Here is a 24,577-nt window from a genome sequence, read left to right as displayed (position 1 = left end):
TAGGGAGCGGTGATGACAGTATAGGAAGGGGGAAGTCATGTAAGGACGACAAAGTTGTTATTGTTAAACTGCAGAAGTACTGTAAAGAAAGAAATTGATGTAAACAATTTAATTGATATATATTTACCAGATATTGTAATAGGAATTGAATAACGACTGAGGAGTGGTGCGAAAATTATCTCCCCCGAAATGGCAGTGTTTACAGTAAGGCTAAATCAGGAACGATAGAAGGGAGAGTATCCCCACTGCTGAAAGACGAATTCGTTATCCACGGTAATGTTACGTATTAGAAACACGAAATTCGAGGTGGAAGACATGTCTCTAAATATAATAGCAACATGATGTTTTGGGGGGAGCAGACTTGGCAAGCCTGGGGCTGACACTGGTGCGGAATTATTTGATAAAATAATCAACTACGTGGCGAATGACAGAGAAAGGAACGTTATAGTAGCGGGTGATCTGGATTTAAAAAATATTAACTGGGAAGGGAATGCGAACGACAGAAATTATCAACAACGAATTGTGAATAAGTTAATACCGGACGGACAGATGAATCAGAAAGTGACTGATCCCACTAGAAGGAAAAATAGTCTAGACGAGGTGCTGGTAAAACCAGATGAGCTTTATAGAAAACCTGACGTGACAGATGGTGTAAATGCTCGGGAAGCCGTTTTTATCGTGGTTAACAATAAATGTTACAGAAAGGAAAGATGTAATAATAGGACTATTAAGCAATACAATATCGTTTGTGAGAGAGATCTTGGGAATTTTCAGAATGTAATTATGATCAATGCAAAATTGGTAAATAAAAATATAAACATCCTGTAGAATGTGTTTCAAGCAATTGTTGAGAAGTGTAAAAAGAGGTATGCATTTTAAATGTGAAAAGGCATGCTGAGTATTGATTATATTATAACAGGGAAGAAAGGATAGGTATGAAGGAGGTGCAGATTAGGAAGAAATCGATTTGGGAAATATTTAAGGAGAGACTAGGAAACTGAATTTGGCAAAATGTCTGCTAAGGATAACATGATGGCAAACAATAACAGGCAACCATATGAGTTTTAGGGACCAATGGAAGTATACATGCAGATATTTTTCGGCAGAAAAAGGTTCCATGAAAAACATTTCCAGCGAACAAGGGGAGAGTGTATGTCGGGACTTAAGGAAGGCAGAAGTATTCAGTCAGCACTATGTAAAGATAGTTGGATATAATAGTAACATCCACATAGAGGAGGGGACTAATACTGAAGAATTACTGAAATTTACGTATAATAATGAACATTTTTACAAAAAGGAACAAAAACTGAAAGGCAGAAACACATCTGTAACTGATAAGATTTCTGGAGATACATTAAAGACAATGGAATCGAATATAGTGCCGTATCAGAAATACTTACTTTATTACTGTTTGCATGAGGGAGTAACAGTAGTAGCCCCAGTATACACAAGGGAAAGCGTGATAAACATAAGGCGGATAATTACATTCCAGTCATCTTGACATTAGTTGTCTGTAAGCAATCGGAAAAAGAATCTGGTTATATGACACGTTAGCAAAATTACTAAATTCTCGAGGGAAGGCAGTTCGGATTTAGGAAAGAAGATTCCAGTGGGGCTCAACTTGTAGGATTCTATCAGGATATAGCAGATATCATACATTCAGGAGGTCAAACGGTATATATCGCTATTGACATATCCAAGGCTTATGTTGCGGTAGATCATGGGAGATTACTGGCGGAAATGATGGCAATCGGATTAGACAAGAGAATGGTTGAATTGGAGGCTACATTTCTAGAACTCGGAGAATTAGAGTCGATGAAGTGTTATCTGAACCTGTAATGATAAAAAGGTGGTCTCAGAGGACAGCATTATTGGACCTTTAATTTTTATGTATATAAATGATGTGAGTAAAGAACTGGAATGACAGACAAGGGTAGTTGCGGATGATGTTGTATTGTATACAGTAGTAAATAATTGACAGGATTGTGAGGGACTACAAAGAGACCTGGCCATTGTTGCGACATGGACAGCAAATAATTTCATGATGATAAACGGGATGAAATGTCAGCTTGTACGTTTCTCCAAGAGTAAAAGTCCTCTCAGGCTTAATTACTGGGTTAATGGGGTGATAGTATCTCATGGGGGTAACTGTTACGTAGTTGTTAACATAAGGAATGATCTTCGTTAACGAGGTTGTAAAGCAAAGCTACAGGACTCTTTACATTGTTATGAGGGTATTTAGGGGTTCTAGTATGTATGTAGAGGACAGGGCTTATGTGTCTATGATATGATCCCATTTTGATTATGTTTTCAGTGCATTGAACGCACTCCAAGACTACTTGATATGAGAAGTGAAGAAGATCCAAAGTAAAGCAGCACCCGTTCTTGTTGGTGATTTCCGACAAAAGAGTAGTGTTACGAAAATGTTGTAAACTTCGAGCTGGTCAGATTCAGGAACAAGGAGACGAGCTGTTCGACTACACGCTATGTTCCAAGCTGTCATTGAAGAGATGGCGTGGAATGACGTTAGTAGACAAATAAGCTTTAGCTGTGGTAATTAATGTAGCTAAGCTCATGATATGAAGATAAAGAGGACAAATTTTGGCTAATATTCATTTATAGGACCAGGAGTAATGGACTGGAATCATTTATCAAGAGAAATGTTCGATAAATATCTAAGTTCTCCGAAAACATTTAAGAAAAATCTCGGTAAAATAATCAATAGGGAATCTGCCACCTGGTTGACAGTCCTAAATATAGATCGCTGATGATCTAACAGTTCAAGCTTAGCTTCTATTCCACATCAGAAAGCGAAACATACTGTAGATCTTCCGTACATGAAGAAAGCTTTAAATTTTGTGGTTAAATAAGGGGGTAACAAGTGGCTTTCATTAAGCATTGTTCGCATATATTGTCATACTAGCTGATGTATCCGTGCTTCGCTACGGGATTCTCAGAAAGACTGACTTTGTGGTTTTCCTAACTGAAGTCAGTATCGGTCATTACAAAAACGTCAGTAGGAATGTAGCGATTAAAAGCAATGTTATCATATAAAATACTTGATCAAATGAAAAACTGAACATTTTCTCACTTTTAACGAACAGTACTACGGTGCCGATCTAACTGTCCAAAGTTCGAGAGCTGGAATGACCAGGCCGCAGACAGCCGTGAACACTTCTCTGTCATTATTCCGTTAAATATGCACACTTCCCATTCCAATCAGTGACTCAGAGTAGGGATTGAATAGCTCGAATGCTATGATGGACCAGTGTGTTACGTACCAGGAATTTAGTATCGGAAATGAAATGGCGTATGGCTTTTAGTGCCGGGAGTGTCCGAGGACATGTTCGGCTTGCCAGGTGCAGGTCTTTTGATTTGACTCCCGTAGGCGACCTGCGCGTCGTGATGAGGATGAAATGATGATGAAGACGACACATACACCCAGCCCCCGTGCCAGCGAAATTAACCAATGATGGTTAGAATTCCCCACCCTGGCGGGAATCGAAGCCGGGACCCTGTGAACAAAGGCCAGCACTCTAACCATTTAGCCATGGAGCCGGACAGTAGTATCGGAAAATTTATGAAACAGAGGAATGGCATGCTAAAGAAGAAAGTTACCTGACTCCCCAGCTACTTCCCGCCAAAATTTAGGTAGACTGTTACACTCGTACGACTGGGCAAGTTGGCCGTGTGGTTATGGGCGCGCAGCTGTGAGCTGGCATCAGGGAGATAGTGGATTCGAATCCTACTGTCGGCAGCCTTGAAGATGTTATTCCATGGATTCCCATTCTCACACCAGGCCAGGGCCGCTTCCTTCACACTCATAGCCCTTTCCTATCCCATCGCACTATAAGACCTAACTGTGCCGGTGCGACGTAAGGCAAATTTTAAAATAATACAGTACTCGGTACGCAGCAATAATCCTATATATCGGAGATGAGTGGCAACAGAGACAAAGCACATCGCAACACACAATGGTCAATGTAATGTTATTGTTGATCAATTTTATAAGCTTTCTATACTGTAGGCCTGCACATTTAGTATTTATTCGACTCTGTGATCTTAGGGTGTCCTTATTCTCCGACTTTAGATACTGATTTTCATTAAATCCTGTCTACCCATTTTCTCGTAACTCGGCGCTGATAAGGACTTAGTAACAAAAATCCAAATTCATGAATATCTCTGAAGCCGGTATGGTACCAATGTATAAGACATAAGTGATCTGAAATGTAATACTATATAACATTAGTTATGTAGTGTTTATCGATACGACCACTAATAACATACCGGTAATTTTTTGGGAATTAAATTTTAGGCCAACCCGTAAACTACCATTTCATTCCGCGTGAATAAAATGGCCTAGATTATAGCAACGTATTCCCCGAATTCGCATACCAATTTTCATTAAGATAGAACCACTAATAACATAAATATTTGAGATTTCTATTGTAGGCCTTTCCCTAAACTACCATTTTTCCCAGCGTGAATCCAATTATTTATGGCCTAGATTGTATCGACTTATTCTTCGACTTCCTTTACGGATTTTTGTTAAGATAAGACCATTAATAGCAAATATTTGAGAATTAAATTTTAGGCCTTCCCCTAAGCTACCATTTCACTCAGCGTGAGTAAAATTATTTACAGCCTAGATTATAGCGACGTATTCCCTGACTTTGTATATCGATTTTCACTAAGATATGAACCACTAATAATATTAATAATTGAGAATTACATTTTAGGCCTTCCCCTAAACTACCATTTCTGTCAGCGTGAATAAAATTATTTATGGCCGAGATTGTAGCGACTTATTACCCGACTTTGTATAGGTACCGATTTTCATTAAATTCTCTTCAGCCGTTTTCTCGTGATGCGTGTACAGACAGACAGACAGACAGACAGACAGACAGAAAATACGGAAAAGTAAAAAGTACATTTCCTTGTTACTGTGGGCACGACTGATACAGAAATACCATCCTTTTTAAATTCTCAGCAATGTACAGACAAAACTCTTATTTTATATATCTAGATGTCGACGTCATTGGAACTGTAAATTCGGAAGAACTATTTAGAATCCTTGTCAGTATGTCCCGCTGAACACAGGAAATTTAGGCATAAAAACATTTTCTCGTTTTGCAGATGCAAGAAGGTTGAAGCGTGATGATTGCGGTGAAGACCTGCGAACGTGAACCACGGAAATTTCCTGAGAGAGATTTCAATGGGACTAAGTAGTTTCAGATCATCTACTGGCTAGTTGGGTCACTTCAAGAAAAAGTGTCTGTCTGTTAGGTATTCAGCCCAGAGGCTGGCTGGATCCTCAAACAGCACCACCAAAGGCTATGCAGTTATAGAGAAACAGCAAAAACCAATGGCAGCACCAAAATGAGGCGTACTAGGCAAGATAAGTAGTGAGGTAGTCTGCCATTGCTTTCCTCACTGGACCAGAAGGTGCCACTGCAGCACGACTGATCGTATGAGCAACACCTTTCATAATACTCAGACACTAGTTGTGCTCCAAATGTCATTACTCAGCACCACCCATACCCCAGCAGCTTCCATATTGTCACAGCCATGGATGAGACTGGGACTTCGGTGGAAGCTACACTTTGCTTTGGCCTGTGCCATGAGACGGATACAAAAATACTGCATCCATCAAGAAATGGCAACATGCGGGCAATACATAATCAAAAGTAGAAAAATTACTAGATTTACATGATGTGTTTATCTGCAAGAAGAAGAGGAAAGGGGTAAACTTGCAAACGATTTTGTGGAAGCAGCTACAAAGCAATCTTTTGACTGCACCTCTTCTTCAGATTAGAGTTTTTTCGTGCGCGTGTTTTCATACCTCCCCTGAAGGGGGAGGCGGCTTCTTACATGGTGACGAGGTCTCTCTGTCCAGGAAATTTGTGGTGCTGACGGAGACGTGTTGATGATAATGATGATGCTTATTGCTTAAAGGGGACTAAAATCTAAGGTCATCGGCCCCTAAAGGTACGAGATAGACGACATGATATGATAATTGAAATTTTAAATTTATCCGCTGACTGGAATGTAAAACAAATAATGATAAACAATGATTGAGAGTTTAAAATAATCAGTGGACCCAATTCGCAATGCCTTGTTTTCGGTAAGATGATAGATGATTAACAGATTATGGTAGAATAAGACACTGCCTTAAAATGCAATAATATATCATGCAACTTAATACTTTAAAAACATATTAAACTATACAAACACAGCGCCAATAGAATAGAATGTAGTAAACAATAATATAAGAACTAATACGAAACACCACGTGTATGTACGATAAAACAAACCACTATCCCTCATAAAATGAATGACGAGGTCTGCTGACTGCTCGTCATCTCGTAGGGTGAGGGAGACGGTACTCGGGAGTTTTAGACTACGGCACAGATCAGCCTGGTCCACGCACTTCGTAAGGATGTGTACCACAGTAAGGTGATCGCTGCAATTACACACCGGAGGGGGTTCTCCTTTCATTGAATAGGAGTGCATTGCTATACCTTGGCCGATCTGAAGACGACATAATACCACTGCCATAATACAATGGCCTGCACTCCATCTCCCAACAACCGAATGCCTCAGCTGAGAACGAATATCACTAGCTGGAATCTTGTAAGGCAATGGGGGCAATGTAACTGCCTCCTTGGCAGTCTTATCAGCTAACTCGTTTTCCTCTACACCCATGTAGCTTGGGAGCCACGTAAGCGTGATCCTGGGGCCGGTATCCGAGGTCAGGGAATCGGTACACAGCAGAAAGTGTCGGCGCTCATCGGACAGCGTGTACCGCAGAGTTTCACAGATAGCATAGAGCTCAGCTGTGTACATACTACAGGTTTCCGGCAGAGGAAAAAGAAACATACCATTGCCGACAACGAACGCACAGTCCACTATCGTTACTGCGCTCGAACCATTCGTGTAATCGACGACTGAATCTGGATACCGGCCAATAACGGACAGGAAGAGATCCGATAAATCGAGGGGCCCGTGTTCTCCTTCAGGCCTGAGTGCAAATTCAGAATGATTTCGGGTCGTCGTATTATCCACGGAGGTACCCCACTTGGTTATCTGACAAGGCAAGGAACCGAAGGTATATCAAGTACTCTGTGACTGCTATCCAAGCGTATTCCAACCAGCCGCGTTGCTCGAGGGTAAGGCGGATACATTCAATTGTGGAATACGCAAGGATAGCTTGGGTGAAGTGGCATCTGTCGCAAATTTGCAACATAGGACAGAAGCATTTGCTGGCGACTCATGTGTAAATGCAGCACACAAGATTCAGCGAGCAAGCTAGCAATGGGGCTTGTACGAAGAGCTCACGTTGTCAACCTAACTCCGCTGTGGAGGATGCAATTCAGTTTCGCAAGGACGCTTTGCCTTGCTGATCCATATGCCGCACTGCCGTAATCTAACCTGGTTAAAATATGTGCCCTATAAAATCGTAGGAGCACCGTGCGGACTGGCCCCTAAGTAGTCCCGCTAAGAGATAGAGACATGTGGAGAAGGTGAGGGGGATGGTGGACGTTGCCCATACTAGCAAATGTCCCGGCATTAGCTTTAGGGCTGCAGAGTAGAAACAATGGAAAACCATTCTAAGGATATCCGACGGTAGAGACTAGCGCCTCCCCATCTACCGAATGCAGAGGCGTAGAGCTACGGTAAAATACCGGTACCACTCGTCTGCGCGGTTGGTCGGTCGGAGTGCAGAGCACTCTGAACACTTACCACCCGCGGCCAGTTGACTTTGCAACCGCTGATCTTTCCTCTCATTTTTAGATGTTTTCATTCCCCACTCTGAAGGGGTAGGGCGGCCCACCCAAAGGGCAACACCCTCTCCCTGGCGAGTAGAGTGGGCGTTGTAAGGGAGGAGAGAAGGCCATGTGAGATTAATGGAAAGGTACTGTAATATGTTAGGGGCAGATTTATTTTCGGTTTCTTGACTCAGGGGGACGTAACAGAAAGATATATTTATATATATCAGGCATGGACGAGACGAGTGTGACCGGCTTCGGCAGGCGGCACAATGTCTGTCCACGCCGCTAGATGGGGCTTAATTCATTCCATTCCTGACACCCAGTCGAATGAATGGAAACAGGCTTCAAACGTTTCATTTTTCATTTTCTACGGGCATGGAAAGTCTTAAATCAGTATTTAATATTATTTGACCTATACTTTTATTGTAGTTTATTTATTTGTTTTCTAACACTGATATCTATTCGACATAGGTTTTTTTATAAATTGTGGTAGGACCTAATACAAGACATAACATCGCATACACTTTTAGAACCATAGAACCCCACTGGTAGCTGAACAGGGAAGAATGACAAATATTCACCCTTTGTTAGAAAAGTTCCGGGACAAGTGTTGAGTTTCTCAGGTTGCAAAGCGAACAAAGGAAAAAATGTTGGTTTGATGTAACCCCGTGTATGTGTACGTTCTGAGATGGCCTTGGCCATGTTTGCATGCACACGCCCTAGGTGACAGCAACACTCTGTCTGGTTTATATGTCATTGACACAATGGACGCTGATTGTGAACAAAGAGTTAACATTAAGTTTTTCGTTAAACTCAAGAAAACCCCTAGTGAAACGTGGACAATGATTTCACAAGGATATGGACCCGATACACTGTCAAGAAGTCGTGTGTTCGAGTGGCAAATAAATGTTCCCGGAAGACAGAGATTCAGTTCAAGGCGATCCCAGGACTGGCCGATGCAAATGTGGAGCGTGTGAGGCAGTTATTGTAAGAAGACCGTCGTGTAACTGTGCTTGCGATATCAGAAGAGCTCAGTTTGAATCGTGACCTGGGTCATAAGATTTTACTGGTCGATTTCGGGGAAAGGAATCTGAATGCAAAATTCGTCCCGCACACCCTAACAGAAAATCAGAAAGAGGAAAGGTGAAGAATTTCTGCTGAACTACTGGATAGAGCCAGACGTGAGCCCACATTTCCAACAAAGATTATTGTGGGGGATGAAAGCTGGTGTTACCAGTAGCTGACCTCAACCTCCATAGCCGCTCACCTAACAAGATCCATCACCTCCACACCTCCCGCAGCCATATTGACTCGTCCATAATCCACCCTGTAAATGTTTCCTACCTCCCCAGCATCAGCATTGAAAATCTTTCCATTCCACACTCCCCTCGTTCAAATCAGCCTCCTCCGCGTCAAATCCTCCAGTTCGCTGATGATGTCGCTATCATGGTCCAGTTCCCGTCTGTCCACAACACCAATAAATCCTTCTAGCCCTTCAAGGAAATCATCGAATCCTTGTGCGACACAATCCTTCCAAAACCAATCCATCCTAATCCCACCTCCCAAAGGGCTCACTCATCACTCGCAATAGTGGTAACCTACAACTCACCATAGACGCGACCGTAAACCATCCTCAGCCAACCCTCAATTACCTAGGCCTTCTTGGAGATCAGCGCCTCACAATTCGGGCCCACTTCCTAAACCTAAAATCCAGGTCCTCTATAAGATCCCATCCGGTACGTCGGCTGGCCGGAACCAGCTTGGGTCGTAACACTAAACTCCTCCTCACTTACAAATCATGTATCCACTTTTCCATCACCTATAATCATAATAACCTATTTCATCTCCTCCTGTCTACAGGAAGCGAATGGTCCGCATTGCCCTCCGACTCCCTCCTTTATTCTATATCAAGGATCATTGTGACATCATGGTTTAAAGTGCCATATGTTACTAATACAAAAATGGGAATTGTCATCAGATTCCCTGTCTCTTTCTTTACTTTAAATGATAAAATAAAATGAATAATTATTTCTAGCCGGCCATATATTACTGTAATTTTTCGTTTCGTGTATGTATATGGAACCTAGTTTAAATTAATAAAACATCAGACCTAGCTCCTGAAACTAGAACTACAACCTACATTGTTATTAATGATTTATTTCAGAGATATGTTGATGAAACCTCAAAGTAATACACTTGAATATTTGTGAATATGTCTGCGAATTTGTGCCTTTGGATCGAATGACTAGTTGTATAGTCAGGAGTTTAATATTCATCGTTGCCTTATATTGCCAAATGTCACTGAGATTTTTAGCTAAATAGAAATAGATACATGTGTGTAATAAAATTAACTAGACCTGCTCATATCAATACTTGAAAATGCACAACAAAAATGATCTAAAGTTTCCAAAATAGCACGATTGGCCACATTCGAACCCTGCATACTGTATGGTTGTCTCGTTAGTAATCACTACATCAAGGAGATGTTACAGGGGTTGTTGAATGATTTTCCTCTCAGTGGATACCCCCCTTCCACTCATGTGGTTTCAACGTGACTCCAACCATGTCATCAATGGCTGAACACGAAATATCCCGGACCAGAAGACCAGTGCTCCGACCCAAAAGAAGCACTGTTTAAATTCCTTTAGAATTCTCTCCCTGGGGTTCCATGGAGGATACGGTCCACAACGCGGACGATGATTCAGGCAAACACTTCAACCGTATACATAATTCAACCGGAAATATCAGACGTCAGCCTATGTAGTAAGTAATGCTGTCCGCTTTACCAGACGGTGATGTGAAACTTGAATGCTTACCGACGGAAGTTTCTTCCAGCAACCGCTGTGACGTTGTTTCTCGCCCGGCCATGCGCACACCCTTCTTTGATCAACAGTGTGCCTGAAGATTCCAGTAAGATAAGGTCCCGTACACACCCACTGTTCACACTTACGCTTACATTGCGCATGTTATGATTGTTACCAAAGACTGACACATGTTTGGCGTGGTCACTCGTGCTACTTTCGAAACTAAATAACAGGTAATGGCAAGCACTCTATGAAAAAAAGCAAGTACGTACGTGGGGTGATGATAAGGTGGATAATATGCCAATAAGTACACTACTGTTAGTAAATATTGATTTATCAAAGTTGGAGGAAAACTCACACTGTGTTGCATTCCCTCTAGCGAGTGAAACAGGTCTACTCAACGTTAACTACTGTGATAGCTACCTCCACGCTTATCGACATTTTCACATCGTAGCGCGCATGAACCGCTGGCCCACGCACTCGTCGTTGGAAAACATGACAACTTCACTGTGCTGTGCGCCAGCCCGATTGATGTCATGTGCGCGGCCCAGCGGTATAAAGTTCCCACACTCCCTACCTGGGCTGTGCTGTAAGCCAGTTTTCAGTAGCTCACACGAAACGTAGAGATTACGCTGGTATTCATTACGTGCACGGTTTGTGTGTTAGAAATGCCTTAACAACCGTAAGGGAATATTGGCGTCCATTGCGGAATAGATGGCAAGCGCATCATTTCTTTAAGAAAGTGTACCGCAACATGCGAGAAAGTGGTACAACAGGGCGAGATCAGTAGGTGGTCACGAAGGCCGTGACGTTGAAACAGAAGAAGCCGTTCTCGGTTTTTTGAGTGTTCCTTCTTCAATCAATATTCGCCAATCCACAGCTCGAATCGGCGTATCACTAAGTACGACATGACGTATTTTACATGAAAATGGACTATAAGAAGTGCAAGTACTCCAGACAGAGGATGAACGAAAACGGCTCCGTTTCTTTCAGTGGCTGCTGCATAGATACCGTGATGAACACGATTTGCTTAGTTACGTATTATGGGCTGATGCGAATCAATTCATGAGGGATGGCATGACAGACGCCCATAATGTGCACAGGTTTGGGTTTTGGAGAACCCTAATTCTATGCGACATTCCTCCTGTCAGGAAGGATTTTCAATTAACGTCTGGTTGGGAATTGTGGGGAATATTTTGACTGCACCTTGCTTACTGGAAGATCTTCTCGATAGGTATCACTCTATTCACTTCCTCTAAGAGAAGTTACAAGGGTTGTTGGAAGAAATTTCCTCTCAATGTACGACCCCTCAAGTGGTTACAACATGACGGTGCACCTCCCTATTATTCCCACTATGTAGTAGCCTGACCCCAAAGAAACACTGCCTAAATCCCTTTCGATTTATCTCCGTCGGATTCTATGAAGAAAACGACCCACGCTACGGGCATTGGTTCGCACGAAAACCTCAATCGTATACAGAATTCAACAGTTAACATCAGACGACAGCCTTTGCTTGTAAGTAACGTTGCCCGGTCCGTCAGTCGGTGCTGTCAAACCTGAGTGCAAACCGACGGAAATCACTTCGAGCAACTGCTGTGACCGGCCAGGCCTAGATCCCGTAACATAAGGCGCATTCATCAAACGTTTGCCTGCAGACTGCACCAATAAAAGGTGCACACTTATGCTTAAATTGCGTATGTTAACTGAAAGTTTCTCTAGCGTCCTGGTTGCGCATTGCTGTCTTAGCAGCTTACAGATGTAGTACAAACATGAAAATGTATGGGTCGCAACATTTTTGAACTGCTATGTTTCATATTTGCCTTTGCTGGCAAGATGTAGAGTTTACAGTTCACTATGTCTTCTGGTATGGGCTAGAATAAATTTGTTACTTTCATTGATCTGTCTCTGTCTTATCCTTGGCTTTGACAATATGAAAGTGATTGAGGTATGAGCGATGCTAGTAATGCCATTCCTTATGCAGCTAGTCCCTGCTATGAAAGGTGTGAAAATGTCGCTCATAGTTTCAGTTGGTGCACGCATTTTAGTGGACTTGGCAGACTGATATGCAATAGCAACTTCTGGCTCAGTGAGGAAAGCAACGGGAAACGACCTCACTCCTCATTTCCCTAGTACGCCTCTTCAGTGACACCTAGGCCATCTATGACAGCTACTGGTGAACCTGATGAGGATCCAACCAGTCTTCGGACTGAATACCCAACACACACACACGCATGTTTCATATCACCTACTGGGTCATCTCCTTGCTTTCTGTCGTAGAAGAGAGTTCCACGACGGGCATGAAACTATATTAAATCATTTTCAATAGCAATAAAGAGGTTCAGATATTATTCTCAGGTTGATTGATTGTAATGTAAACAATTGTGGATGTACCAGGCCATTAGTAGTTTCACCAAATCAGTACGTGGTTAACATCGAATCTGATGCTTGATGATGCTTGTTGTTTTAAGGGGCCTAACATCGAAGGTCATCGGCCCCGCATCGAATCTGTGGACATATTTACCTACTGGGACAATAACAACACACCGGTACTTAGGGTAAAGAATAATTGACCCTTTAAGCTCATATGTCGGAAATGTTCTGACATCGCGATTTTCTGTTGTGTTCATAAGTCAGAAAGGTTCCGACGTAATGTTTACTTCGAGAATTACGTGTTTTCTCGGAAACATTTAAGTACCTAGAGATTCTCAGGCAATACCTACTCTTTAGAGGAGCCATGGGCTGAGCAGTACTGAGGTAAGGGCGATTGTTAATGATTTGAACTCGTGTGAAGATGATTGTCTTTCGGAACTTGATTCGAGAAGTGAATATCGGCGCTCCTCATAAATATACTGCGAATCTGAAGTTGAAGAAGTCTCCAGTTCATTAGAAGGTGACGATTGCTCCGACTGGGTAACCTACAAGCGTACCCACGCTGATTTTATGAAGTTAACGCACAATTTGACAAGTGAATAAACACAGAGACATTTGTAAATTCTGCATATTCAGTGTTTGTGTAAGCTTCAGATTTTGCAAATAAATTGTTTTAGCCGTAAGAATAGACAGCAGTAAAGCCATACATTTCTAGCAAAATAAATACGAGTGGAGGTATGTGACCAGCTGAACAAATTCGAATGCTAAGGTTTAAAAAATTTTATTTTTCGGATCACTAATGAACTCTCCTTCATAATCTAATGAAAAAGATACGGAGTGCTGAAGAAATACGCGATGATTGGAATTTGATCATTATATGTCCAATTCAAAAAAAGTGATGTCATGGTATGTTGAAATTACAGGGGAATTAGTTTAGTGTGCATTGCCTACGAAATATTCTCAATCATTCTGTTAAATAGGCTTCTTACTTTTTAGAAATTCGTCATCGGAGAATACCAATGTAGATTCCCACAAGAAATATAATTGTAGATCAATTTTTTACGATACGCCAAATACTTGAAAAGTACATCGAATGTGGTATTGAAGCACATCACCTCTTCGTTGACTTCCAATAGGCATATGACAGCACTGATAGAATTTGCCTATATATGGCAATGCAGGAGATGCACATTGTTAAAAACCTGATCTCATTCGTAAAAGCTACCCATGGAATATACTTGGTCTCAAAATAAGATTCAAAATATTTTGTCAAACTCTGTAACAACTTCAAATTGAGTTGGACAAGAAGCTTCACTGGCCTGTCTTCTGTTCAATATTGCGTCAGAGAAGGTGGCTCGAGATTCTGGCATTAACATGAAAGGCGCTACCTTCCGTTAATCAATCCATATTTTAGCGTACGCCGATGACATGTATATCATTGCAAGAATACCACGAGATATGAAAGAAGCATTTACTAACCTGGAAAATTCAGTAAGAAATGTGAATCTGAATATTAGTGGAGATAAGGCTAAGTATATGCCTGTGTCTAAGAAAAAGTATACAGAATCATCTCGATTTCTTCGAAGTTGTACGTATTTTCGCCTTCTTGGCATCAGAAGTGAATTCAAAAACAATGTTAGTGATGAAATTCACAAAAGGACTCTCAGCGCAAATGGACTTAGAAATTATCTGAGGTCTCGATTACTGTAGACGAAAAAAATAATGTTCTACAATGTCGTAGTGAGATTTGTACCAATCTATGGTTCTAAAACGTGGCACCCGTCAAAATCTGATGGAAGACAGCTTGGTATTTTCAAGAGAATATTTTTTTGGATGGATTGTTGGGGCAGTAGAAGACAATGGAGCGTGGAGAAGAACATACAACAACGAGATCAACCGGCTAAGTAATGAAGACGACATTGTTAAAGTCATAAAGATACTATAGATAACGGGACATGTATTTCGTTCCAATGAGCATAGAGTGATTAAGAAGGTATTTAATACGTTGCCAGAACTATCCCGGAAACTTGTAAGACAGAAACAGATGTGAGAGGACTGTGTGCGTCAGGACATCAGGAACCGATAGGAACTAGGGGTGCATGGCGCTGAATAGGAGAGGCTGGCAGAAACGTTTGAGGAAGGTCATGGAATACAAAGGGCTGTCGAGCCAATCGTGATGGTGATGAATGAAAAAACCTCATAGTTTCTAACACACTACTCTTCAGGAAGTATTGAAGGTTTTATCAACTCCTTGGTGAATATGCAGTTTGTTGTAATTATATGTTGGCAGTTGTACGTACAGATCGTGTGTGGAAGTGTGGGTACTCTAATTTCAACTTTATTCGAAACGTTATCTTCATCCTATGAATTTTCTTGACTTAAATATTGGCCACTCTCAAAATATCCACACCTTTAGCATATACAGGAAACCCACATCTACGCATTTGATAATTCTATACAACTCATGCCACCCCTTTCAACACAAGTGAGCTAATCTCCGTAGCATGATTCATAGATTTTACCCCAAATTAAGGCCGATTTTCATAAAGAATTTCAGATAATTAAAGAAATTGCTGTGAATAAAGGCTAAAAAATGAACCTCATTGACAAATTCGCAACGCTTATCACTCCATCAAGAAAATAAGTGGAAAGTTCTACCATACTACGGTCCAGTTTCAGAATAACTTGGAACTCTGCTATAAGGAGAGGGTTATTCTGCACCTTTAAAATGTACTTATTTCTCAAAATTATAGAGAATAAAGGATCAGTATAAAAGTGGTGTTTATAAATGACAGTGCGGCGACTGCAACTCTGTTTACGCCAGTCAGACAGGACGAAATTTTAAAATCAGTACGAAAGAACATATTAGATCATGGAAATTGCATAAGCTCACAGGGTTTCTATTCTCCAAATTATCACTTCATCAGTCCAGATCAGCATCTCAAAATTCTTCACATTGGAATTAAGGGCTCCATATGAAAGTCTTCAGAAATTATAGAAATAATAAATTGTCACAAATAGCCGAGAACCCCTTGTAAATGAACAAACTTTCCTCCCTGAACCCTCTGTGATTAATAAATAATTAATTTATTTCCACTTCATGATTCACACTTGCCTGTAACATGTTTTGACGTCTAACGTTCACACTATAGAAGGTTTGTCCAACGGTGTTTTAAATATTCTTCTTAATGTATGTTTGATATGTATATGCATGTTATTTCGTAATAATAATATGTAGGGTAAAAACCTTAACATGTTACTTATGTTGATTTATAGGCTGGTGATGACTTCGAATTAAGTTGAAACTCGAGTCACTAAAATGAAGTAATTCGTGGTAAAAAGAAATTCCTCTAGAACACAGCAATACAATTATTGTTGAAGATACGACGGAGAAACTGTACACCGAAAGAGTAGTTTGGAATATCAAGGACGCAATGCAATAATAAAGTTACAGATGCTGTTTATTGAATCACACAGACACACATAACCTGAAAATGTAAACTTTTAGAAATTCAAATAATTCTTCCAATATGTAACGCATATAAACAGTAATAATTTAAAGGTCACCTTCTTTCAGTGAAGTTTCCCCTTCTTCACTGTGCGTTAGTACCGCGTTTAGCCTCACATGGCATTGTTCAGGTCTCTGACACCCTGTAACCAGTACAATGTCATTTTCTGGCAACTCTAATGAGGTGTGGGAGTGCATATGGAGGTTTTGGACATTGAAAAACAGCGGTTTTCAAACCTGTCCCATGCGTGGTCAATGCAGTTAATGACCGGTGAATTAGCTGACCGATTCATACGGTTGATACTCGCCTCTCTCATAAATTTTCACAATGATGCACCTCGACGACGACGACGAGCAAGGCTATCAACGAAAGTGAATTCAGGACCACATTCATTCCTAAAGGGTTGTACAAAATGGTCCAAGAATTTCATCGGTATGCTGCTGGACATTTAACGTCCCTCGAATTGGTATAAGTGGTGTACGACGGCACATGCATAATTTCAGCCCAAAATATGACACCACTACCTTCAAATGCATGCACACCTTGAACGTGCTGGTATTTTAAACCAGGTCATTTACGTCTTCACACCCTTTTGTCGTCGTGTATCTGGCCTAAGTGTTATGCATGTTTCATCCGAGAACATGACATTATGCCATTCATCCAACCCCCAATTAAGATGTTGAATGGCCCCTATTCTCCTCTCAACACGATGATGTTTCTTTAGTGGAGCACGTAGAATTGGTTGAAATGACCTTAGTTGTTCTGTATCGAGCCCATTGCGTACAGATTGTGCAGATATACGGACCAAGGTTACCCTCAAAAATTCTTCCAGTAGAAAAGCCGAAGTGGGTCTCCTCTGCGCAGCTACGCGGTTACAACGACCTTGACATGGCGATGCTACCGTCGGTCGAACTTCCCTCTGTCTGCCAGTCATATCGTTGATCTGACGTTAACTTTTCCACTTTTATAACACTAAATTTTAGGTAACCGCTACGATGCGTGGCACTGCTGCTTGTGTATGTCCACCGTGAATCAATGCCTTAAATCTGACTCGGTCAGACTGCGAAGTACGCATTGAACATGAAGCGGAAACACTAGCACCAGGTCGTAATGCACTATTAAGGGTCTTCAACTGAAATGTTGTAGTTCCTTCACGCTCAGCAAATATCGTAGGCACAAATATCTACTGTGTTGTAAATAAGCAATTGAATTACTTGTGCGAATGCAATGCCGTCTACGGCTTACAGCAGGACTACACACGTCCTACCATATAACGCACCTAATCCGGCAATATTCCGAACAGTTTTGAGATGCATGGATACTGAACAGCATACAATTACCAGGAAAAACATCATGCGGTGTTTCGTGAAGAATCGAAAAATTTGATGACTAGATTCTTTACAATGCACGTTCTCGAAGTACACAGTATATTTTCATGGCCTCAACTTGTACCTTGTTATAAAATTTTCCTTTTCTCTAATATATCGTGATTTGTAAAACAGACTATATTGCCTGACAAAAGATGTTAAGCGCGCAGAAAAAATGGTCCAATATTATCCCATTTCGGCAAACATTCCTACAACTGATGTGTGAGTAAATGATTAGATTTACAAAGTTCGGTAATGTGTAGAACGTCCACCATAGTGTATTTGTGATGGCTCAGTCCTGTTGTCGATAAGTGGTTATCAGTCAACTGCTGTGAGTCAGGCAGTTAAGCAAGACGTGCATAGAGGACTACGTACCGTACGAAGCACCCACGATACCTCTCAGATCCGTTAGACATCCTATCCACCAACAGAAAGCATTTGCCAGAGGTCAAATTGCGGGACTGCATGAGGCCGGTTGGTCGTATCGCGCAATCGCCATGTGTGTGAGCCATTCAGATGTCACAGTGGCACAATGTTGGATTCAGTGGGTACACGAGGGCACCCAGTCACGTCGTGCAGGTTCGGGTCGACCAAGAAACACCACCCCGAGGGAGGACCGCCGTATGGTGCGCCAAGCATTGCGGGATCCCATAACTTCGGCACAAGTCATCCGCGAACTGTACTGGAGACTCTACAACATCCTGTGTGTTTATTTCGACGACTAATCCACTGGATGGGGGCCTTACCGCCCCATGCATCGGTTGCCATTGACACCAAAACACCATCGCCTGCTTTTGGAGTGGTGCCTTGCCCGGGAGGAATGGGAGTAGAGGACGACTGGCATCGCATCATATTCACTGATAAGTCCCGCTTCTCCATAACCTCCGATGACCATCGTGTGAGGGTTTGGTGGCGTCGAGGGCATAGGGCGGAAGCTGCCCATATTGTGGAAAGATACACAGGCGTAATCCAGGGCATCATGATGTAGGGAGCCATAGGATATGCATTCAAGTCACCTCTAATGTTGCTTCGGCAAAATTTGACGGCACAGCGATACGTCACCGATATACTGCGTCCATATGTACTAGCCTTTACGGCACAGCAACCTGGAACAGTGTTTCAACAAGATAATGCACGTCCACACAAAGCACGTGTGTCTAAGGACTGCCTAGAGCATTCTGAAGTCCTCCGTGACCAGCAAGACCCCCGGACCTCTCTATCACTGAACACCTGTGGGATGGCATTGGAATGGGACTCCGCCCCAGTACCATCCTGCGGGATCTAGAGAGAAAGCTGCAACATCTGTGGAAGAACATACTTCAGGAGAGGATTCAAAGGCTGTTTGACACCACTCCGAATAGCATAATGACATACATTGCGGCCGGGTGGGGAGGAGGTTGTGTGCGACACCCTACTGATCAACATTACAACGGCCTTGTCTCTTTCATCTCATATTGTAATCAATTCAATAAAGGCACATGGTCTTTCAGCATATGTAGTTTAATTCACTTTCAACTACTCCTTCTGGATGCTTAACTCTTTTGTCAGGCAATGTATTCATACATATATATATATATATATATATATATATATATATATATATATATATATATATATATATCATAGTGATATATTTGAAATAATATAAATATTATTTTCTATAAGTGAGCGAATGGTGAAACTTTTGACACCCAGGAGAAATTATTATTATTATGATCAATTGTATTTCAGATTAGGTATTGCGTTAATTTTTTGTTCCATTATACCGCTTCCTAATAAACGTCATGTAACAAGTTGAGCCTAATTCAGCTAAGAAGGTAAAATATCGCTGTCCATTTGTTTACAGACCATAAATACAAGGATGTAAATTTGTATATAATTCCTTCATGACCTCATAATTCACCATGACGGCACAGAAAATTGTGGATACTGAAAAATAATATATATTGTAAATGACAATGACGTTCTTCATTACAGACTTCCAATGATGGCAATACGACGACCAGCACCCTGTCGTTCAACGCCAGCAAAGAAGACGCTGGAAAATATTTGTCGTGCAGAGCAGAAAATCCGGTCATCTCTAGTGACGGACTTGAAGATGGCTGGAAGTTGGAAATACAATGTAAGTGAAATTCATAGTCATCTTTACAATTTTGACATACAGTATGTTAACTGTTATGTTAACCTGTAAACTGGTTTGCCTGTCGTAAATAGAATATTTCTTCGTTCATTACTTCGGGAAGTCCTATACATATGTAGAATGCAGTCATTATCAACTGTTCTAAGCGTACTCTAGGGACAAACCTTTGTTCTAACTCTGTCGTAGATTAGCGTGGAAACGTTCCGTGAACACACAGGTAAGTGATGATTTGATAATTTACACATTACCTCAACGAAGAGAATATTCCTACTTCTCCCTCACAAATTATAATTTCAAAACGGCAGCTTTGGGAATAGGCTTTTTTACTGGCTCTAGCACAAACAAGCGTGGAGACACGGATGAGTGAATATGTCGCGAAATGAGGATTCTTTTTTGAATTTAGCACCCCACCTAAACATCAGTAGGATGAGCAACTTTCCTCATGGCGTATTTTGGCAGATTCAAACTTGGCGTATTAGGCAATATTAGGATAAGAACATTGCCCTACCGGACAAAGTGTATCATATTTCGCCCAGCGCGTTGATTTAAATGTGCCACAGAAAACTAATGTGGATATTTTTCACTTGAAAATTTCAGGGGTATCTCGAATTTTCCTTCGACTTATGTCCAAAATATAGCAGCCAGATCTCATACATATTGTGCAACTGCCAATTGACAATAAGCCGAAATGTTCAAAAAATGTATCTCAATGTTATATTAAGTATCAGCCTAGATGATGTGATATAATGGCATTTATTACTTTATTGCTAATTACCTAGATACGTACGCGTCAATTCTGATTGGCTGGATAAACACAGAGATCAGAAATACGAAGCATGCAGAGGAGTGATATATGTGGAGTATCAAGTTCGTATGAAAAATATCGCCTTAGTCAGAGGACACATTTATCCACCTGCCAAATAAACTCTACTACAAGAATAATTTCTATTTACATCAATTCCCTTCTTCAACGCTACTCTGCACTAAGCTGTTCATCACACTCATCTTCATTTGGTACATGTTTTCTCGCTGGGCTAGAAGCTGCTCCCTTTCTTGTAGCAAGCTATCCTTCTCCTCCTATGTTCCTGATGGGCATCGTATCCATCCATATCCACCATTCATTTTTGCACTCCTCACATGAGTCCAAGTTCTGGTCTTTTTCTTGGGTCCGGAAATTGTTGTGGATGTTGTAATTTCCATCTTCTTAATCCGAGGTAACATTTTCCGTACTGGATCCGGGTTGCTCAACAACATTCCCCTGCTGGGGTACATCATTTTCCAGTCGATGGTAAACTGTGAGATTGGCTGTATTAAAAATACATTCAAACTATCCACCCAAGCTCTGGATATTTTAAGTGTTGTTCTGGAATACTAGATGATTTTAAATGGTTCCATATAGAGCATAGGAAATTTAGCATCAAATTTCCCAGCCGGATCTGACTAGGCTGGTTTTCTAATAAGTTCGAGCTGGCATTCGTGTAAAATGTGAAATTTCTTGTTCCGAAATCTCCTCAATCGTCAATATGCTTGGCGTCACAAGTGCTCTTTAGTTTGTTGGGCAAGGATCTCTAGCGATGGTCCAGAATCTGAAGGACAATTTATGATATGATGTCATGATCTCACAGTGTATTCCTTCCGACGAACAGCAGAAGGTATTCTGCAAGTCACTTCATGAATTGCGTGGTTAGCACAGTCATTATTTATTAGTAATACATCGTCCTACTTCCAATGATGGTGGTAACAGTGTATCCGAGAGGATTTGGATATATTCTTCAAAACTCTCTCAGACGCATGTGTCTCTTGGGATAGAATAGACTTAAGAACATGTTTGATCTCTAGCCGTTGGCTTGCTACTCCGAATTCAGCTGATGTGGGCTGAGATTCTTGGTCGGATAACAGGAAATCTGGTATTCACATAGTTGGAATTATCTCACGAGTAATTCACCGAAGAAGTAATTGTTGAGTGGTCTTCTAAACGGGAATGGCAAATGTAAAATGTATGAATAAGTCTATGGGGAATAATACATACCTATTCCAGGGCTTCTATTTTGGTAACGGGACAAAAATATCAGAGACGAACAGGTTTAGATGGAAGCAGTGGTATAGGAATTTGCCTTAATAGAAAGGAGTTCTACTTGACGTGTTGACAGACGTCTAATATCTTCACCACATCTTGATCCTCCTCATGTAGTTTTATCCAGATGAAAGACCTTTGAATGGTGGCCATCATCTTATCGATACCACAATGCCTGCTGATACGAAGAACGTGCCACACGAGATCACTCTGAGACGCGCTTGGTACTACAGTCATTATCTTCGTGTTATCTCGGTGTAAGATTTTCAACAGTTTCCCGTTCATCAGTACATAGTACTCTGACACTTTCCGAAGTTTTTCATCGTCATTTTATCATAGTTGAACGCTTCCTTGGATGTAGAGAAAAACTCTGTGAAGATGTATTTTCGCCTGCTGAGCTCGTTGGAGTTGAACAGTTAGAAAGTCCTGATCCTCTGGTAACAAATCCACATAATGTATTGAAATTTCTTCCTCGTTAGGGCTTCTGCTTACGATGTCTGCTAGTACATTACTCTTTGCAGCACAATGCTCAATTTTCAACTTGAATTGTTGCACGTCAGTACCCAAGTAGAACTCGTTCTCCTGCAACTGCTCTTTGAAAAACATACGCAGAGCCTTATGGTCTGTTCTGATAATTGCTGGATTTCCGTGAAGTATCTTCCAATACTGGAAAGCCTGCGCTATTGCGAGCGTTTCTTATTCGATAGCGCTATACTTCATTTTAGGATTACGAAGTTTTCTACTAGGAAACTCTTTCTATTTTGCGTGACTGACCAGGATATTATTGACACAGAACATCACTTATTCCTATGGCTGATGTGTCTGTATGAACGATAAATTCATAACCTAGATCTGGATATTCACATTTAATTATTTTAAATAAGTGTTCCTTTGTTCATTGAATTGCCTGCTCACAAGTTAGATTTCATTGGCGACTGTTGGTTTTATGGAGTAAATCCTGGAGAGGTGCTACCGTCTCCTAATACTTCAAGCAATGATCCGCAAGAATTAGTACAAGCCAAGGAATTGGAGAATGTTCTGCATTCTTAGTGGTCTGGAAACATTATAGCGTGAATCTTCACTGGGTTAAGGCATATGCTTTCCCCGTCATTAATATGTCCAAGAAATACAACATCCTTTTGGCAAAATCGAGACTTTTTGATATTAGTTTTGACTTCGTTTCTTCTAATGTTTTAAGCCGTTTTCCTTAATGCTAATAAAATACCAACCACGTAGCATTTAGTTACTGCTGTTGCATCCTTAGTATTATTACGGTCCGATGTTCTAATAAGTTTTACTCCAACGTTTTAAGGCGAAGTTGCAACGTGTGAAAGCGTATGCTCCCTGATCGAATATAAAACCAGTAAATAATTTGGATTTTGTCCAGACTTCCTTGTGGAATACCTTTTATTATGAAAGCAGCGAATGGTTTCCTTTGTAGGTGGTGCTCTGTCGTTTTCAAGAATCAATCATTCATTTAAGGCTCTCGCATCCAAACCTAATCCGAGTGAACTATCCGGTTTCTTGAGCACTACGAGCAGAATGACAAACGATATTGGTCCTTTGATCCATTCTCTTCCATCTCCTGGATAATTTGCTTGAATTGCAGTTAGCACAGGTAGAGTACACGATATGGCTTCTTCTCATATGGTGCCCAGTCGCTGACGGCTAGTGCGTGAAAAAATTTTGAATTCTCCCGGGTTCGATTCGAAAGTTTTCCAAAATTGTTGCAAAAACGTATCTCAGTTTCTCCTTCCCTATTTCGGTGTCGGTGAATACAGCTACCCTATACCAGACCATGTCATCAAAATCGACCCTTACCTCGATTCCAATGACGTCATATGTCTCTGTACCCTGATCTCGACTACCGATGAGGTCTGGGCTCCATAACGAGTATCGAATGTCGTCATGAGTTAATGATTTATAAAATCCTTGTTCAGAAACACTGTGCACTTCATCAGCATCCATAAAATCCTGGTTCCTGAATTTGACTTGATTGCGGCTGAGATCAATAACAGCATTATTATCTATGATGAACCTAATATAGTTATAACTGACTTAAGCGATGACTACAAATGAATTTGAATATGTTCAATTTAGGTCCAAAAAATTGCTATTTACATACAGTGGTTCGATCACTAATCACATTCGCTACTGGAATCACTGGTATGTTATTTCTGTTCTCGAACTCATCGAACATGCTTGGGTAACAATACTGATACTTACCGCCGTATCTATCAAACATTTAACTTTTAAATAGGCAATCCGCACGTTATTAACAGGCAATTCTCTGATTTTTAATGCTTCGTCTTTAATAGGATCTTCCAACAAATAATCAGACCAAGTAATGCAAGAGTCCACTAGCGCTATTATCCCTACCTCGACGACATTTTCTTAAGAAGATTTCGCGCTATCTACTGGTGTGAAATATAAATTTTTCTAAGTGGAGACCTTACGTCCTCTCAAAACCTTGAGCGATAGGTCCAACGATCGACTATTGCTCTGCTGCCACTTGGCAATCTGGTATACCAAGCTATCGGC

General features: G+C 41.1%; 1 protein-coding gene across 1 annotated transcript in view; it reads left to right on the top strand.

Annotated features, from left to right (window-relative positions):
• Window positions 1-24,577, top strand: part of side-VII (sidestep VII) — an 843,150-nt gene that overhangs the window by 405,881 nt on the left and 412,692 nt on the right. Inside the window, exon 4 of the mRNA XM_067139977.2 lies at window positions 19,800-19,944. Coding sequence (XP_066996078.2) covers window positions 19,800-19,944 — 145 coding nt within the window. The remainder of the gene's footprint in view (window positions 1-19,799; window positions 19,945-24,577) is intronic.

This window comes from Anabrus simplex, chromosome 2 (assembly GCF_040414725.1).
Source record: "Anabrus simplex isolate iqAnaSimp1 chromosome 2, ASM4041472v1, whole genome shotgun sequence".
In the NCBI taxonomy this organism is placed as follows: Eukaryota; Metazoa; Arthropoda; class Insecta; order Orthoptera; family Tettigoniidae; genus Anabrus; species Anabrus simplex.
Note: the sequence above shows the minus strand (reverse complement) of the source record. Positions and strands in the feature narration are given on the sequence as shown.